Genomic DNA, 19,141 nt, shown 5'->3' on the forward strand with positions numbered 1-19,141 from the left:
AATGACTATCAGACAGTCAGTCAACATTTTTAAAATTGCCTCCTATATGCCAGTCACTGTGCTAAGGGAATACAAAAAAAGTCAAAAGCCAAAAGACAGTCGCTGACCCCAAGAAGCTCCCAGTCTAGTAAAGGAGACAACATGCTAACAGTTCTGCAAAAGCAAGCTATCTACAGACTGGATTGGAAATGGAGGGATTCCCATGGAGGGAAGGCACTAGAATTAAGAAGGATTGGGAAGGGCTTCCTGTAGAAGGTGGGATCTTAGCTGGGACTTGGAAGAAGCCAGGGAAGTCAGGAGGTAGAGGTGAGGAGGGAGTGCTTTCCAGGCATGGAGGACAGTGAGAGAGAATTGCCAGTTAGGAGGAGTCAAGGAAGCCAGTGTCACTGGATTAGAGTATAGGGGAGTGTAATAGCTAAAAGAAAACACAATTATAAAAAGAATTTTAAAAATTGTTTCACAGATAATGTCACTAAGAGATATCCAAATCTTTGGCAAATAGCCAAAGCAGTACTCAGAGGCACATTCCAACTTCCTAAAGCCTATATCAATAAGAGAGGGAGAAAAAAGCAATGAACTGACTGTCAATAATACACTCAGAAAAGGAACAAAACAACAAACTAAGAGAAAACATTAGAGAAATAAATGTGATTAGATCAGAGATCAATACAATACAATTAAGAAAACATTTAAAGTAGTAACTAAATCTAGGAGGTTTTTTAAGATGAACACAATTGTCAATTACTCTGGCTAATAAAAAGAGAGTGAGTCCAAGTCATCAAAATTAGAAATTAGAAGAGAGAGATCATGATGAAGATCAAAGAAATCCAGAAAATTATCACAGATAATTCTTAAGAGCACTATGCTGCTACTGCTCCACAGAAACTCACCAAATTAACAAACAAGAAATTCATAACCTAACCAGATCAATCTCAGAAAATAATCAGATGGGCCATTACATAGTTGTCCTGAAAAAAGACACATTCTAAATGCAATCACACATCATTTCTGCTAACTCCTATACTAGCTAGACTTCTTCCAAAACTTAGAGCAAGAAGGTAGATTTGGGATTTACTTGCATAGAAGATGCTAGAAAAAGGCCTGAGAATGAATAAGACCATCAAAATAGCATGGGTAGAAAGGGAAATGTGGCAGCTAGGTAGTGCAGTGGATAGAAATTAGGAAGACCTGAGGTCAAATCTGGCCTCAGACACTTGCCAGCTATATGACCCTGAGCAAGTCACTTAATCCTGTTGGTTTCAGTTTCCTCATCTGTAAAATGTGCTGGAGAAGGAAAAGGCAAACCACTCTAGTATCTTTGTCAAGAAAAGGCCCATGGGTAGTATGGTCCCTGGAGTCATGAAGAGTTGGAAACAACAGCAACAGCCACTAGTCTTAGAGCATTTACAAATTAAGTGATCTGCTCAGGGTCACATAGCTACTGTGTATTAGAGACTGGAAATCATACAACTCTTTAAAAGATCCCAAGGTTCTTTAACTAAAACAAAATCCCATCTTAAAAAAAAATTAAATTTGTTAAATGTTTTATTAGAAGTTTTAACATTGAACATCAATACAACCAACTAACTTGTGGGATAACCATTTAAAATTAAATTCATTTCAATGCATGAAGGAGCTTTCCTAAGTAACTTATGTCTTCCATTTTATGGAACACTGGGTTATTGTTTTGTCTGTTTCATTGACCTATCTCTATTTTTTAACCAATACCGGATGGTGTTGATGACTGCTTCTTTATGGAATAATTTGAAATCCATAAGTGCCATTCCTCCTTTATCTCTACATCTTTTTGTTATTTCCTTTGATATTCTAGGTCTTTTATTTTTCCAAATACATTTTAAAATTATTTTATTGGGTTCTGTAAAGTATCCCTTTGACAATTTCATTGGTACAGTATTAAAACTATAAATTAAATTTGGTAATATTGTCTTTTTTGTTATATTGGTATGGTACAGCCATGAACACTAAATATTCCTCCAGCTAATTAAGTTGTTATTTCTTTAAGGGGTACTTTGTAATTGAATCTATGCAAATAATTTATGTACTTTGGTAGATTGATCGCCAGATATTTTGTGCATTATGTAGTTATTTGGAATAGAATTTCCCTTTCTCTTATTGCATCTTGGATTTTATTAAGTGCTATTGTTTTCGAGGGTTTACTTTGTACACAGTCAAAGTCATCGTGATTCTGGACGATGGTGGAGAGGGGCTCTTTGTCAAGTATTATGAAGACACCTACTCCAGTGTCTAGGAGCAAAGGGCTTTTGAGAAGAACATTTCCAACAAGACCCACCAGACTGACAGTGAGATTGCCCTCTTGGAAGGACTGACTGGCATACAAAGGCAGCATTGACCTCTACTTCTACCTGATTGGCAGCTCCTATGAAAATGAGCTGACGCTAATGGCTATTCTGAACTGCCACTCATTCTATGAGCCAGATGTTGAGGAGTGAGTACTGCTAGAGAACATGGAAGGACTCTTCCTGGCTGTAGATGAGATCAGAGATGGAGGGATGATTCTACAGAGTGACATTTAGAAGTGGTACACAGAGTAGCATTATGGGACGAAGCTGGGAATAGAACAGGGGGACAAGGATGGTGCCCCCAGATCAAAGGTTTAGGAAGAATATGCTGTTTTCCTCATCCTGGTCTCATCCTGTATGTTCCCTGGCCCTCATCCTGAGACAAGGAGAAGGGGAAGAGTTGTATCTGGAGGCCTCCAGATTTTATCAATCTCTCATGTATTTCCTCTTATTCCTGCCTTTTAAAGAAAGGAGGAAAGCAGCTTAGGGAGGGAAAGGCAGGCAAGACAGCTACTGACAACTCTAATTGGGATGGGATAGTAGTTGGGAGAGGAGGGTGGCAGTAGAGTTGAACATTGCTTTTCCTCAGTTACTCACTATAACTTTCCCTAACCCCAATTCTAGGCCCAATTTATACACCCAAACTGTTCTGTGGCCTGGGAGAGAGTGTATCTTGGGGGTCCTTATTTCCTAGTCAATCCACCGTAAATCTCCACTCTTTACACAAATGGGGTCTTGTACACTATGTTCCACAATTCTGAGATACAACCAGTCTCCTGGATGAGGAAGTTCAGCCTCCAGTCTCTGGAAGATGGATTTTCTGCTCAGAATTTGGGTGGGGGCTAGATTTATGGCTCTCATTCTTTGGGTTTCTTTAGCCCCCATCATGATCCCACACATTTGGGACAAATATTTCAGCCTTGTGTCTATAGACCCTTTCCCCATCTTGTTGACCTTTCCTCAGGTCTGCTGGGCAGCAGGATATAGGATTTTTTTGAGGTGTGTGGGTGTGTATGTGGGGGTAGAGGCAATGAGAAAAAGCTAGAACTACCCTTATGAGACTTGGCTCGGGTAAGGTGAAGATCTGTCTTCAAGGACACTAGAGGGGGCTGGTTTTGAGCTTTGTTTTCCCATTGTGAAGTTTCTGTCAAATACAGTCACCTTGGGCTAAATCAGTGAGCTTTGAGGTTCCCTGGGGAGGTGGAAGATCGACCACCACCCTTCAGTGAGACCTTTCTCCTTGACTCCATATATCATTGGCTCCCTTTAAGAAACAGGCTTCTGTTCTTTCTGGTGTCATTGTCCTAAGTCTGAAACATTCAAAGCTACCATCCTCTTCCACCCACAATTTGCCACATTCTGAGTAGAAAACAAGACCTGGAGGAAGAGATGGGGGAAGAGGCAGGCTTGTGGGAAATGGGGGTGGGGCAGCTGCCCATGGACCCTACTCTGCAAAAAGACTGGGAATAAAGCATCTCCCCTCCAAAAAAAAACTAAGAAAGAAAAAAGACAGGGGCTCCCCTGTCTCTTGTTGGGTCTGAGAGAAAGTTTCAATCAAGGGAGAATGAAGGCTCCCAAAAAACTTCCGAATTTTCCTTCTCTTCCCCCTCCCTCCAGATTACTAAATACTTTCGTCTGTAAAAGCCACAAAGGACCTAGCACATGAGCATCTCAGGAAGAAGGGTGAGGAAAAACAGTCATTTTATCCCAGTCATAAGACCACAAAACTGTTTTCAACAGAGTTCCAGGTGTTCAGGTACGTAGTCACGGAACCACAAATGAGAGGGGAGTTAAGTAGTAGAGCCCCATGACACTTCCTTCCCAAATACAACTGATGTGGTGTTGGAACTGCCCATTTTAGTAGAGGAACAGATGTCAAATTGGTTCAGTCACTCCAGGCCACAGAACTTACTTAGCCTGAGGGTTTCTGAAATACTCCCAGTGAATTTAGCCTAGAGAAGCAGTTTTTCTGAGAATCTAATTATACGTAGCCAGACATTCATATAGGCTGGAGGCACCAGTCTTGATTTGTCCAATGAAGAGATTCACCACTAGGTCTACAATGATAGTATCTTTGGTCTCCCCAGAGCAATGGGAAACCATTACACCCCATCCATTAGACTGGGTCAGCTTGCATGCCTGCAGAGATTTAGAGCCACAGAGCCAATCTTGTTAACTCTGGGCTGCAGGCAGTTGCAGGATTTTTTATTCACAGCTTTATTCCTGCTTTCTGTTGGTCACTTTGAGATTTTTCTCTGCTACGGTGGCAGTGAATACTTTCCACGCTCCCCAGTCATCCTGGTTAAAAGGATCTCAATAAATATCATCAGGACATCCTTGAGGGAGGTCTTATCCAGGTTCCCAAGCTCATCAGGGTGATGTATCCATTAGGGTCATCAGGAGACCTGAAGTCCAAGTCATGTATCTCAGGTTGGAAGTATTCAGAGGCCACAATATTCATTCCAACTACATCCTTATTAGTGTGGTATCCTTCAGCAGCTCCAGAACTTCATCATCCAGGATGTCAAAGCCACCTATATCCTCTACACTGGTGTTGCCTTGCCCATATTTCCACTTAATTATGTTTTTCATAGAATTTCAGAATTGATCTCAGGATCTCAGCAGCTCTCTAGTCTAATTCATCCACAAAAGAAATCCTACTATAACATTAACTTAAAAAATGATTCTCAAATCTCTGCTTGAAGACCCCCAGTGAGGAGAAAGCCAGACAATGTCATTTTTGGATAGTTTCAATTGTTGATAAGCTTTGCTCTGCCCACTGCTCTTGGTTCTGCCCTGAGGGCCTCTTCCATACAACAGACTGTCAGACTTGTACACAGCTCTTATGTTGCCCTAGTCTTGTCTTCCCCGGGTTAACTACCCAGTTTCTTCAACTGACCCTCATATGATGTGGACTCATCATCCTGGTTGTCTGACCCTGGATATTTTCTCAAGGTCCTTCCTAAACTTGGGGGAAGAGGATGAAGTACAATAACCAAACCTATGATTCCAGATGGTCTGACCAGGGCAGTTCAATTTGACTACCACTTCCTCATTCCTGGAAATGATGCCTTCCTTAATGTGAACCCAAATCACATTAGCTGGATTATGTGTGTGTTTTGAGGCAGTCAAGGTTAAGTGACTTGCTCAGGCTCACACATCTAGTAAGTATCTGAGGTAGGATTTGAACTCAGGTCCTCCTCACTCCAGGACTGGTGCTCTATCCACTGTACCACCTTGCTGGCCCTTCACATTACCTTTTGGAGCTGCCCTATTAGATTTTGATACTGAGCTGTTGGTTAGCTAAAATACTTAGATCTTTTTCAGAAAAATTGCTCAAAATTCTTTCTCCCACCTTCTGTGAAATGTTTTTGAATTTTATCTTAACGTGGTAGACACCCCCAGACAGTTTCCAGACTCAGAGTGAAGGCAGACATATAATTTGGACATGTAGGAATGTTTTGCTTAATTATACATATTTATTACAAAGGCTTTTTTATCCTTTTCAGTTGTGGAGGTTGGTGGTGGTGAAGGAGGTAAAGAAAAAGCAGTTTTGGGTTAACTGGAAATAAAGTTTTTTAAATGTATCTTAAATATTCAAGCCAGGGGCATCTAGGTGGCACAGGGGATAAAGTCCTAGGCCTGGATTGAGGAAGACTCATCTTTTTGAGTTCAAATCTGACATCACACACTAGCTATGCTGACTTTGGGCAAATCACTTAATCCTGTTAGCCTCAGTTTCCCCATCGTAAAATGAGCTGGAGAAGGAAATGGGAAATGATTCTCCCAAGAAAACCCCAAATAGGGCCATGAAGAGTCAGATAGGACTGAAAACGACCGAGCAAACATGTGCTAGGCACTGTGCCTAAGAACAGGGGATAAAAAGACAAAAGTAAAATAGCCTGTTTTCAAGGGCCTTATATTTTAATGGGGAAGACTATACACACAAAAGTACAAGGTAATTGTGAGTAGTTGTAGGGGTGGGGATCAGGAAAGTTTATGTGCAAAAGATGGTATTTCAGCTATATTGGAATAAGAGAGGAAATAAAGACAAAGAACATTCTAGGTGACAAGGGACAATCAATGAAAAGGTGTGGAGATTGTGAAGTATTGCTTCCAACAGTGGTTCGGCAATCCTGTCATGTGCTCTTTCAGTACTTTGGGACATAGTTTATTTGTACCTGGTAACTCAAAGGCAGCTGAGTGCTCACCACGGCAATCAGTTCAATCCTTCTCTTTCCTCCAGTATAACTTTGTGGTCTTCCCTCCCCCCCAAACAAACCCCAACTAGTTTCTATGACTTTTCAAGCTTCTAACACTATTTTTGTAGGACTGCTCTGTTCATCCTGTTACCTTTCCTTCTATTTTCCACTTCTTTTGACAGCAGTTCTAACCGTTGGGACATCTCCAATCCAATATTGCCACACACATAAGAAAGAACTCATTTCCCTTCTTCCAAGCTTCCCATTGCTCTTACAAACATCCATCGAATCAGTTGCCAAGTTCGGTTGACTTTTATCTCCACATCTCTTTTATCTGATTCCCTATCCTGATCTAGATCATCATCTCTCCTAGACAAGAGCCTTCTCACTGGTTTTCTTGCATTAGTATAAACACATCTTTTAAAGTCCTTCACAATCCAAGATCCTCTCTCCAATAGGCTTTTCTCAGTTCCATAAGTGTAATGCCCTCCCTCTACTATCTCCAATTTATCCTGTACACAGCTTGTATCTTTCTTATTGCCTCCCTCAGATCTTAAGCCCCTTGAAGGCAGGGACCTTTTTTGCCTCTTCTTGAATTGTGGCCCAGCACATAGTAGCCCCTTAATTTTTACTGACAATCTGCCTTCGAGACTCTTTCCAGGTTTTTTTACCTAATCACCCCTCCCTCATGCACACTGCTCCAAACTGCTCTATCTTGCCATTTCCTTGTCAGTACTTTTTGCAGGAATTATCTGATTCCCCAAAATGTTTTTTCTACACTTCTCTTGGAACTTTTACGTAAACTTTAAGGATCAGCTCAAATGCTGCCATCTTTCTTGTCTCTGACACCAGGGTTCCTCTACATGGTTATTTTTCCCATATGTACTTATAACCACATTTTGTGTCCTCCTCAGTAAAATACAAGTTCCTTGAGAGCAAGGACTATTTTGTGTTCTATCCCCAACATCTGCTGTAGTGTCTGACTCAAATATTGCTCAATTAGAATCTTTTTTTGGATACTCATTATCTTAGAAGATGAAAAATGCACACTATAGTGTCTACATTTTAGCAGTCACCATTATGGACAGGATGGAGATGTGGCCAGATGACATTAGCTGAATTAAGAATTGGTTGAGTCATCAGATCCAGGGTAGCCAGTTATAGACTTGGAGGTAGGTAGTGGAGCACTCTGTAGATCTTTACTTGGTTCTGGGCGATTTCACTTTTTAAAAAAATCAGTTATGTGGATGAAGGAAAAATGAACATACTTAATTTAGAAACCCAAAGGTGGGGACGGGTGGGAAGCATTGACACATTGTTTGAAAGAATTGGGATCCATGAATGTCAGTAGACAGGTTAGGATCATGCATTTACTATCTCCTCTGAAAAGCTCAAAATGTTATTTAACCTTTGTCAAACCTGTTCAGTAGTAAATGTTGCTCTATTTTTGCCAAGTGTTTTCTGAGGAAATAAAGTAGGTCACTCTGCAAAGCTAACACTAGCACTTTCTGAAATCAATGAACCTTTGCCTTTGTGGTTTAACAACTCCCTAGAGCTATTTCCTCTTTTATAAAATGGAGGAGTTGGGTCAGGATCCTTCTGGATACAGATGAGTCTGTTTATTTCAATACACATCTATTACAAAAACGCCATGAAGACAAAAACTAACCTGTTCAGTGGGATACATAGCTTGAACATGAATTGCATGGTGAAGGGCAAGGGCTCCTAAGAACAGTTTCAAATTTAAGAAATAATTGACAATGCAGTTTGTTCTACTTGGTTCCAAAATGCAGAACTAAGAACAAGGTTAAGTTTTGGGGGTAGGTTTATGATAGACCAAATGACTTAAAAGTTCCTCTTTATCTACCTGTGGAAGCTTCTTATCTTGTTTTAGTGGTAGGAATCCACACAATTTGACTACCAACTCCAGGTAGAGAAACCAGTCTCTTCCTTCAGGGGCCCACGAGTCAGAAGTGAACCTGAAGTATGGTCTTATGTATCACATGGGCACTAAGAAAAAAGGATGCAGACATGGCCTACCATGACCCACCAGACTTAGCAAAAGGGATTAACTCGAGCCTACATAAGTGACATATCAATCCCCAATGAGTGCTACACTAATTTCTGCTGTTTTTCAAGGTTCAGATACGTTGACAATCCTGGGGTACACCTGCTGAGAATGTTACCCTCCAGTCGTTTCAACTTCCCAACAACCAGAAGGAAGCCTCCATCCTTGATATTGCTGACTAAAGTCAACAGGTATGAGCAAGTGCTGCCACCCTGTGGTCATGTCTGAAATTGCAATGTCAGGTTTTATTTTATATATATTTTATTAATTATAATATACATAATGGTTGCAGACAGGGACAAATTTATTTTTTCTTCAGAAATACTCTTCCAAGAATTAGGATATTAATATCATGGGCACTGCTCACTCAGTTTTCTCATGTGTGAAATGAAAAGGTTCAAGCTGATAAAATATCTTTAAAATCCATCCCAGCTCTAAAAGACCATCCTGAGAATGGGAGGCTGTAAGTCAGGCAGACATGACTTCCCCTAAAACAAAGTCCCGGGGCAGAGAGAATAGAAATAACATCACTTGATATCAGGACCAAGGACTTATAGAGGCTCGGTCAGATCTAGACTTGTACATTTCCAAACACAGCTCACCATGGGGTAAATAGTATGTAGAGTGCCATTTAGGCCCAGAAACTTCTATCCTGATTCCCAAGTCCCACTTATAAGGCACTACACAGCAATATTCACTCTTAAACACAAAGAAATAGAATATAAAACTTTTATGCAATTTTTGACCATGTACAAATTACCCTAGAATAAAGCCACACGATTTGTGAAAAAAACCTCGAGCCAAAGGTTATTCCTTTAACATCTCTTTTCCTGAATCCTAGCTATTACTGCCATTAACTGAACTGTCCTGCGTTTGTATTAAGGGTACCCTCATACCCAATACCCCACATTCAAGGTTTTTAAGGCAAACAGGCACAATCTTTCCTACTAAGTTCGCAAAGATGACAACTTTTGCTCACCTTTGGGGAAATTTTGGCTTGTCCAACTAGTCCTTTCCCTCAATTTTCAGTCCCACTAAGATGCTTCAACAACTTTCCTGCTCTTCTAACACTACTTTCCCTCCTCCAAATGAACTGCAAAGTAGCTGAAAGTTGCTGCAGAGCAAGAGGGGTAAAGAAATTAAATTAACAGTTATTTCCCAGAATTCGTGGTAGCTTCTGACACAAAAATTTTCTGGATGGAAAAACGAAGAGTCTCTGTTGTTGTCAAATGTTAACTTTATTGCAATAGTCTCCCCTTTGTAGCATTTTAACTCTGTGGAAAGAAGAGAAATGGCATCAGTTTTACATCAAATTTGCCCCCAATAATGTTAAAATATCATTAAGGAGCTAAATTAATACTTACTGCTGGGCATTCAATAGCACCACTATTGATGTCATCAATGACATCATGAGGATGCCTGCCATCAATATTGCAGCCCACAGACTGAGCTGTTCCAAGAATCTCTTTAATGGTTCCTAAAACAAAAAGAGAAAATAAAATATTAAGCTCCCAGTGCCTACAATTCACTCAACCTAGTGTTCTGCAGGGAGAACAAGGCTTGAACAAAGCCCTCTGAGTTCTTGCTTTAAAATTTAACCACCAATAATTTATCATTTATTACAAGTAAACTTTCAAAAATGGCTTAATCTTCAAATCTACTTAATTTAAGACCTTTCCAGTTAGACCCTCATCCCTTAAACAGACTTAGATTACTGCTTCTGTTTCAATACATTTACAAACCACTCTTTAATAATGTTCCTAATAAATCCACACCTAATACTTGACAAAGCTGACCTGTGTCTTGGAGCCCTGAGTAGACACAATTTCTTGCTGCTTCATGTTCCCAAACTTTCGGCACAGAGTCACCCACAGGCAGAATAACTCTGTTTCCTAAGCTGGGTTTTTCCTCTCAGCTCACCACTGGACCGCACCAGCCAACAACCTGGACACAGGTGCAGTGGCGGGTGGCTGAAGGCAAACATTCACACAAATACAAAGGATTTTCCTCCCCAGCATGACTTTATTAGATACTTGCTCAAAAACACAAAGCACTGATTTTAAAAATTTGTCACGCGTATCTTAAGTCTTCACAGTACCTAACAGCACACCAACACCCAAGGTGTGTTTCTTTGTAACTGTATGGCTTTCTTACCAGAGAGATCTCTTGCCAAGGATCGGTGCCTCATCTGTCGAGCAATGTTGACAATCTCATCGAGACTGATGTTTCCATTGTGTTTAACTATATAAAACACACACAAGACTCAGTTAATTGTCCCACCATACAGTTAAGGTGATATGAATCCTTACATGCAAGCTTGTTGTTCCCAAGCTTTCGGCACAGAGTCACCCACAAGCAGAATAACCCTGTTTCCTAAGCTGGGTTTTTCTCTCAGCTCACCACTGGACTGCACCAGCCAACATAACACTGGAACCAGGTGCAGTGGCGGGTGGCTGAAGGCAAAATCAAAACCCACAAGTTTACAGGGAATATCTTCAATCTTTTCCCGAAGAAAAGCAACTCACTATTTTTCTGCTTCTTTCTGTCCCGAGGAGGTTCCTTTAGGGCTTTGATGATCAAGGCTGAGGCAGAAGGTACAACCTCAATCTAAAGAAAGACAAATTCATTTATTTTTCCAAATGTATATTTTCCAACACTTTGCTCCCCAGCATCAGTCACTATCCTGTCATCAGTCAGTGCAATATTCTTGGGCACGCCTGAATTTAGTCTCCACTAACATGGATGAATCCAAGGAAGGAATCCTATCTCACACCCCTATCAGGTTTTAAGGTTACAAAGAATCTATTAAACGAAGTTAAGAGGTTAAATAACTTGCCTCAGCTAGCTGGACTTAAACCCAGATTTCCTGATTCCCTTCAATATACTGTGCTGTGCCACCTCATTCACATATAATATCATAAATGGCCAGGGAATATCAGGCCAAGGCACACCTGAACAAAGCTCTCCATTACATGTGGTAAACAATTACCTAGATTTTGCCTTAGTGAGGGGGAATCTATGACCTCCAGACAACTTCATTAGCTTACTATCTTTGACAAAACGTTGCAGGTAGAACTGACCATAAAATACCAGAATGATTCCAGTCAAAGCAAAGGTTAACAAATAGAACTATCACCTCCACAGTCCTGGATGCAGCCCAACATGGCATTGACTTGCATACCTCCACCCCCGCCCCCCAAACTTCCATTTAATAGAGAAAGATCTAAAGCCTGAGACTTGGATTTTTAAAAAAAGTCCAAGTGTTAGACTTTACATTGGTTCACCTTTACAAACATGTAGCTTGTCAAATTCTTTCTGGATCCTAGTCCTGTCATCTATGTTCATGTAATCTTTCCATATTTTCATTACTTGAAAAGCAAGCCAATTTTGCCTTTAAGCACAGTAATCCAGATGTGGTTAGAATAGGGCCTGTAGGATCTCTTCAAACCTAAAAGCTAATGCCTCTCCAAACCGTGTCTAAGACAGTATCAACTTTTTGCTTGCCATCACATTAAAGTTCACTAAACTACCCATATCCATCAGGACTGGGGCCTCTCAGTGGCTACCACTCAGAGGTATTGTTGCAGGGGGCTATTGTTCATTTGTGAATTGATTATATCCTTTACAATGCTCAATATTAACAAGAGAAAATTACCTAGCAAAATAATTACCTGGGCCTGTCTGTTCTGAATGGTAAGTTTCACTGTGATTCTTAGCCCTTTCCAGTCACCAGTTGCCTTGGCAATGTCATCACCAACCTTTTTGGGAGACTAAAGCAAAAAAAAGGAACCAAGTGATTATACTATCCTAAAACACTCACATAATAGCCTGCCTAGATATAAACTGGGAGGGGGTGAGGTGGGTGGGAAGATATGGAGGGCCTATTCTGTTCTATAACCATAAGAAATCACATGATGTTCTAAAATGGACAGATAATAAGATTCAATAAGAAAAGATTCCTAGTAATCAGTTTACTTTGTTTCAGTCTCTCTTACAAACAAAGGCATGTGCTTTTGAGACGCTAACATCAGATGCCGTCTATGACTATTAATCATCAAACTAACAAGAAGCTTTCTATCCAATACAAAATATCCTTACAATGACTTACCAAACCTAAGGGACCAATTTTGGGGGCCAGAGCTGATGTGGCACCAACTTCACCACCAGTGCACCTTAAAAACACTAGGTAAAAACACAAAAACAAAGATTAAGACCTTTTAAAAAAGATGAGCTTATAATACTGACTTACAAGACTCTGCAGCGTCCAGATACAATACAGCATGTTAGACACAGGACGGTCTGACAGAGTTTGCTCCTGGCATTAGCCATGTTACCCTGGGTGAGCAGATTCCTTACTCACTCTAGACCTCTTCCTCTAGGATATCCAAGGTCTGGACTGTGGCCTTTAAAAGAAATTCCCTCTAGAGCGTTTCCCATTCCATACTCCGGAGGTAAGGCATAGCCTGCGTGATAGCTACAAAGGTAAGGTACAGGCCCGACCCCCAAACCAGGCTGCCACCAGGCCCGCAGCCCTGCGGAGCTCAGAGGGCATTTATTACATGCGTATCAGGTACGCAGCCCTTCAGAGCTCACAATCTGATAGATGTGTCCTGGTAGAACTCCACACTTGGAGCTTTATCCCAAGGCCTTTAGAGACAAAGATGACTTCGTGTCCCTTGCTATCTTCAGCACTGACCAAACGTCTGCTGAATTATATCTTTTAAACAAGGGACGAGACAAGCTCTGGGGTCTCCTTCGGCTCGAGAGCCAGCGGGGATTCAAGTGCCCTTAACTTAAAATAACCGGGCGAATATCGAAAGGAATGAAAGGGGAGATCCCAAGCGGCATCCTGTCCACTCCAGGTGTGGGCTTAGAAACCCAGCCCTCTTCTCCACCCCCAGCTTTTCATAATACAACAAGCCCTAGAGGAGGCAGCCAGGCCCTCGAACCCTCGCCACTCCAGCTCGCGACGCTCAGGTTAGGAGACGGAGGCGAGGGGCAGGAGGGAAGAGGGGAGGGGGTCCCACAGACCTGGAGCGCCCCACGGGGAAGGAAGGCTGAGTGGCCCAGGGGCAGAAACTGACCGGAGCACAAGGAGAGCCGGGCGCACGCGCGGCGGGAGGCTGGGGGTACTCTGGCCGAGAGAAGCAGGCCCCGGCTCTCCCATTCCCTCCCAGGCCCTGAGACGCACCGACTTTAATCTCATTAGGGTCAAACTTGGGCGGCATGGCGGCGACGAAAGTGGAGACTTGGCCTGGACGCTGCGGGGTGGCTGCCGGTGTCGGATGAACCCGGATTCGGGACGACCGAAACAAGTTGCACCTTCACCACCACGAGCCGTGAGCCAAAAGGCCGGAAGCGAGCCGAGTAGCGCCGGATATAGGAAGATCCAAGTGTCGCGAGAACCGCCGTAGCATTGCCGCTGACGCTCCGGCGGCCATGTTGCTTGTGGGCGGGAGCTGGTGGCTGGGAAGCCGGCGATCGCGGTGAGCTACGGCTGCTGCCTCTCGCGGGGTAGGAGGGGAGGCGGGGACCGACCCTTCCCCCGCCAGTCCCCGGAGTCACAGCTCCCCGAGATCTAGTCCCCGCTCTTATCTGGGAGTTTCGTTCTCCTGTACGGCGGGGGTTCTAAGATCCAGGTTTCGGCTACACCCCTTCCCCCTTTCTGGTGGGCTGGGCGGGGGGCTTTGACGGGGCGGTCCTTGCCTTCTTCCGAGCCCCGGTGTCTCCCACTACTGCCCCCTCCAGCCGTGGGTTCCGCACCCACCCCCTGCACCTCTCCTCAGTTGCGGGGTCCTCCCTTCTCCCCGGGCCAGCCCAGACACCCCGCAGTCTCGCTCCATCCCCGCACCCGGGAGTTGCTTCCTGGGCCGGGCTAGCCAGAACCCAGATGGTGGAGCTTTGCCCCGGTGCCCACCCAGCCTGTGCACCTGTCTGGACATCCCTAGGTGTGGCTGTCCGCCGCTGCCAGCCCCTAGGTGGGGTGGGGTGGGGGGTGCTCGGCAGCATCGATCTGTCCTTCCTACCTTTGTAAGCAGACGCGGGGGCTGCAGCCCCGCAGTACGGAAACCAGAGCTGTCCTTCCTCGGCTACTAACCCACCCTTTGACCCTGGGCAGATCCTGTCCCTTCCTCTGCCAGATCAGGTGGTCCCTGTTCGTCTGTCCACTTGTGACCTGTCCTCTTAAGAAGGCGTCCGTGCAGACTGTCCTGTGGCCCCGCTCCCTAGTCCAGCTGCTGGCTTCCTCCAAGTCTCCCCTTCAGCAGGAAGCCTTTCCCAGCCCCTCTCCACTCTAGTACCTTCCCTCTCTGTGAATCATTCCCGTCTATGCCTTGTGTTTCTGGATGTAACTTATCTGTATGGATTTGCTGCCTTCCCCGGTTAGATGGTGAACCCTGCAGGGCAGGACTCTCTTCTGCCCCTTTTGGTATCTCCCAGTACTTAGCACAGTGCCTGGCACTGAGAAGGTGCTTACTAAATGTTTATTGAATGATTGATTGAATGGGGTGTAGAGGAGATGTGAAGAATGAGTAGGATCGGAGTTTTCAGTCAGTTCCTTAACAGATTGTAAGGGGGGGAGCTGGGGAGGGGGCAGCAGCTAGCTGTAGAAAGTAGATACAGCAGGGGGGGGCATCAGACAGTAGCTGTGTGACCCTGGGCATGTCACTTAACCCTGTTTGCCCCAGTTTCCTCATCTGTAAAATCAGGTGGGAGAAAGAAATGGCAGACCACTCTTTGCCAAGAAAAAATCTTTGCAAAGAAAACCCCAGATGAAAAATAGAGCTAAAAGCGACCTCAGAGACAATCTAATTCCACCTTATTAGAGAACTTGGCTGTCTTTACTCTTCATTTCCAAATGACACAGAGCACTTTACACACAGTAGATAACAAATACTTGTTGAACTCATAAATGAATGAACCAGCCTAATACATCATGGTCATGTTGTCTTCAACTTCAAGGATCCATAATTTTTAAAGTGAGGATGGTCCCTCTACTGACATAGATTGCAATCCTCATATCCTTAGCAGACAGTCTTCCTGAGGTTTTTTTTTTTTGACCAAAAAATAAATTACCTTGGCCAACCTGGTACTGAGCCTGGCCGTCCTTAGCTAGACTGGTTTCTTATGTTTCTTGGTGGTTCCAGTGGAGGTCACTGTCATTATGAACATATTATGTACAAGACACCCCTTTGGCTGATGGTCACTGGACAATGAACACTTTGCATATGAGCTTGAGGGTCCATACAGATAATAGTTACTTAATATTTGTTAATTTGAGTTCAGAATCCTACTGTGATGAGTTTCAGGATCCTTGAAGTTATTGTTTGACAGTTCTATCCAGTGAGACAACAGACACATATAAATGGTTCTCAGGGACCAGAATTAGCTAAAAATGTTTTTCTGTATTATTGATTTCTCTAATCACTTCATAGAGATCCAGTGACTACTTCTGGTGGAAAGGGAAGAATGCCTCTCTTTTTCCGAAAAAGAAAACCCAATGATGAAGCTCGGAAACGCTTTGAATACCAGATGTGCCTGGTGAGTATGAATTCTGATCTCATTATTTCCTCTTGGTCAGACTTATATTCTGTTACTCTGCCATGACTTGGATTCTGCAGTGAGCTAGAGAGAATGAGCCTCAATTGAAAGGAATGGGGATATTTCCTTTGAAGAATGGAAGACTTGGGGCAGGGTGGGGTGATAAGTTTGGTAGCTGTCTTCAAGTAGGATTTAGAGTTGTTCATAGCTTGGAAGAAAGAAAGGAAGTAGACATTTCCCTGCATTAATAGGTAGCTAGGTAGTACAGTGGATGGAGAGCTGAACTTGGGAGTTAGAAAGACCTCAGGGTCAAATTTGGCCCCAGACCCGGCAAGTCATTTAACCTCTGTTTGCTTCAGTGTCCTCAGCTGTAAAATGGGAATAATAATGGTGCCAACCTCACAGAATCACTGTGAGGGTCATATGCACGGTACCTAGCATGTAGGAGGCCCTCTATGAATGCTTATTCTCTTCCCTCTTCTCCCTTCCCTTATTAATGGAAGTACAATGTACAGGATGAGGAAAAGTGATTGTTCCACTGAATTTACTGCTGGTGAGACCACATCTTGATTATTGAGTTCAATTCGGGGCATTACATTTTGGAAAGAACATTGATAAGCTTGAGCATCAATGAAGGAAGCCATCATGTTTAGCTTAGAGAAGGAAGGACTTGTTGGGGTGGGGGATAGATCATGGCTTTATGTGGCATAGTGAAAAGCCCAATTGATTTGAAGTCTAAGGACTGGGTTCTAATTCAGTAACTGCTACTTGTTGCCAAGGTCACTTGCTATGACCTTGGGCAATTTTCTAAAGCTCTCCGATTTTCTGTTTCCTCATCTAAAATAAAGGGGTGGGAAAAAATAACCTTTAAGGTCTCTTCCAGCTTGAAATCTGTGATGTTATGTGAAAGAAGGATTAGAATTATTTAATAAGGCCCCAGAAAGATAGTACTAGAATTTTGTGTGGGTAGAAGTTGCAGAAAAATAGATTTCATCTTGATATAAGGAAAAGCTCCTTTGTAATTTGAGTTATCTAAAAGTGAAATGGGGACTTCTTTGTCTCAGAAGTGGACTTTAAAAACTAAACTAGATCAAATCCATATCCATGAGACAGCAGAAATATTGGAACAAAATCAAAAGATTGAAAAAATAGAAAACAGTGTAAGATTATTAATACAAGTCAAGGAAAGAGAATTTAACAATCATTAGATTCCCTGAAAACCATGATTTAAAAAAAAAAAAAAGATCTATTGTACCCAGAGGGCAAAGTAAAGAGATCTACCTCTCACTTTCTGAAAGGAATGCCAACAGATAAAGTCCCAGTAATGTTATAGCCAAAGTCCAGAGCTCCCAATGTCAAAGACAAAACATTGCAAACATCCTGAAGGAAGCAGTTAAAAAATACCAAAGAACTATAAAGACGTGGCAGCTTCCCTTCAAGACAACAGATCCTGAAATATGCTATTCCAAAAGGCAAGTGATAACAGTTTACAACCAAGAATAACTTACCCTAGATGAAGCTCTGTATAGTCCTAAAGGGAAAAATTTGGCCTTTATTGGGATAGAAGACTTTCACGCACTTCTGATGAAAAGACTAGAGCTCAATAGGAACTTTGAAATACAAATACCTGAATCCAGAGAAACTTAGAAAACTACATTTATTTGAGCAATGGGAAAGAGCTGTGTGATAATGAAATCCTAACATTCCAATAGGGGAAGAAGGAACAAGTACCCTTTCTTTAAAGCCTTAGTATCTTCAAATGGTATTGAAGGAACTAAATAAGAAAATTGAAGGTCTTGGGAATGGATTGGTTTTGTTCTGAGTGTCTGAAGAGGAGAAAGAGAAGCTAGGGTAATGTTTCTAAAGAGCTTTCCTCACTACAGCCCCGTGAGTTGGGATGATATAAGAAGGCAGCATGGTGCAGTGAAAAGAGTACCAGTTTTGGAGTTTCAGTGCCCACCATGCCACATACTAGCTGTGTGACTCTGAGCAAGACAGTTTTACCTCTCAGAGCTTCAGTTTCCTTACCTGTAAAATGGGGAAATAATACTTGCAAAACTTACCACACACAGTTTACTGTGAGAAAAGCACTTTGTAACACACCTTGTAAATGGGAGTTATCCCTGGCATTACTCATGGTGGACACCTGACAAATATTAGTTGAATTAAATTTTTGTCTTCTGTTAAAATGTGGAGCTTGAGCTTGGGTGATCTCTGAGGTCCCTTTCACGTTTTAATCTATGACCCTGTTATGCGGTGTTAGGTACTACAGAAGCAAAGGTAGATGATGTTCAATTAAAGGTTGACTTTATCACAGGTATTTTTAATAATATTTATACATAACTCCTTATTTCCCATCACTTCATAGCATATAATTCATGAGTTCTTTTCACCTCTATTACTGTTTTACTTACCCCTTTGAAAGTTATCTTGTTATAATTTCTGGTCTGTTTGACTAACTATGTGACCCTGGGCACTGACTTCTTGCCTTGCCTTCTTCTCATTAGGGAGATGATTTCTAAAGTCCTTTCCAGATCCAAAATTCTATGATTCTGTGAGAGATTTCCAATTTGCTTTAAACTTTGTCAGAAATGAGCTAACATTGAAGGATTGCTTGGTAATTTTTTTCCCTTAGGCAAAAGAAGCTGGTGCAGACGACATTCTGGACATCTCTAGATGTGAGCTCTCAGAGGTAATGTGGTGGTGGTGTTTGAGTTATGTGTTTTATCTGACTTATTTTTTGGATCTGATGTTTACAATAAGGACAGGTGTGAACTTAATCTTTTTTTTTGAAGTTGCCAAAATGAGATAGGAATCTTGAGACTTTGGTAATTTTCTCCTCAACTAAAAATTAGAGGTGATACTTTGACAATGACATGCTTTAAAATGACCACAAAATTAGAAGAGTTTATACTTAAGCTCTTGGATTTCTGGAAGAACATGGATTGTTTCTGGGAGGCCTTTGCAAATCCTTTCCAAAGTGGGAAGAAACCCTTGCTCTGTCCTTAGAC

The 19,141-nt window shown here is 42.3% G+C and overlaps 2 protein-coding genes, 2 non-coding genes and 1 pseudogene across 9 annotated transcripts in view; 2 read left to right on the forward strand and 3 right to left on the reverse strand.

Annotated features, from left to right (window-relative positions):
- Window positions 1-330: 330 nt before the first annotated feature.
- LOC140518508 (coatomer subunit zeta-1 pseudogene) lies at window positions 331-9,848 on the forward strand (annotated as a pseudogene).
- RPL12 (ribosomal protein L12) lies at window positions 9,811-13,974 on the reverse strand. Of its 2 annotated transcripts, XM_072632500.1 has the most exons (7): window positions 13,783-13,931; window positions 12,700-12,773; window positions 12,263-12,361; window positions 11,117-11,198; window positions 10,746-10,832; window positions 9,956-10,068; window positions 9,811-9,865 (listed from the first exon to the last, which is right to left on the reverse strand). In XM_072632500.1, the coding sequence occupies exons 1-7, from the start codon at window positions 13,817-13,819 to the stop codon at window positions 9,860-9,862; spliced, it is 498 nt and encodes a 165-aa protein (XP_072488601.1). In that variant the 5' UTR covers window positions 13,820-13,931; the 3' UTR covers window positions 9,811-9,859. The 2 variants fall into 2 exon arrangements, with proteins under 2 accessions (XP_072488601.1, XP_072488602.1); XM_072632501.1 differs by lacking the exon at window positions 12,263-12,361 and having other exon boundaries at window positions 13,783-13,974.
- LOC140521849 (small nucleolar RNA SNORA65) lies at window positions 10,429-10,558 on the reverse strand. The gene has a single exon (XR_011973129.1). It is a non-coding gene; the product is annotated as a small nucleolar RNA SNORA65 (small nucleolar RNA).
- Window positions 10,910-11,041, reverse strand: LOC140521848 (small nucleolar RNA SNORA65). Its single transcript, XR_011973128.1, has one exon. It is a non-coding gene; the product is annotated as a small nucleolar RNA SNORA65 (small nucleolar RNA).
- Window positions 13,975-13,995: 21 nt separating the features above from the next.
- The window catches only part of LRSAM1 (leucine rich repeat and sterile alpha motif containing 1), a 33,127-nt gene continuing 27,981 nt past the window's right edge, over window positions 13,996-19,141 (forward strand). For 2 of the 5 annotated variants that reach the window (XM_072632495.1, XM_072632498.1), the window contains exons 1-3: window positions 13,996-14,077; window positions 16,025-16,130; window positions 18,766-18,822. In XM_072632495.1, the coding sequence (XP_072488596.1) occupies window positions 14,031-14,077; window positions 16,025-16,130; window positions 18,766-18,822 (210 nt within the window). In that variant the 5' untranslated portion in view covers window positions 13,996-14,030. Of the gene's footprint in view, window positions 14,231-16,024; window positions 16,131-18,765; window positions 18,823-19,141 lie in introns of all 5 variants that reach the window. The other 3 variants (XM_072632499.1, XM_072632496.1, XM_072632497.1) reach the window with 3 other exon arrangements.

This window comes from Notamacropus eugenii, chromosome 1 (assembly GCF_028372415.1).
Source record: "Notamacropus eugenii isolate mMacEug1 chromosome 1, mMacEug1.pri_v2, whole genome shotgun sequence".
In the NCBI taxonomy this organism is placed as follows: domain Eukaryota; kingdom Metazoa; phylum Chordata; class Mammalia; order Diprotodontia; family Macropodidae; genus Notamacropus; species Notamacropus eugenii.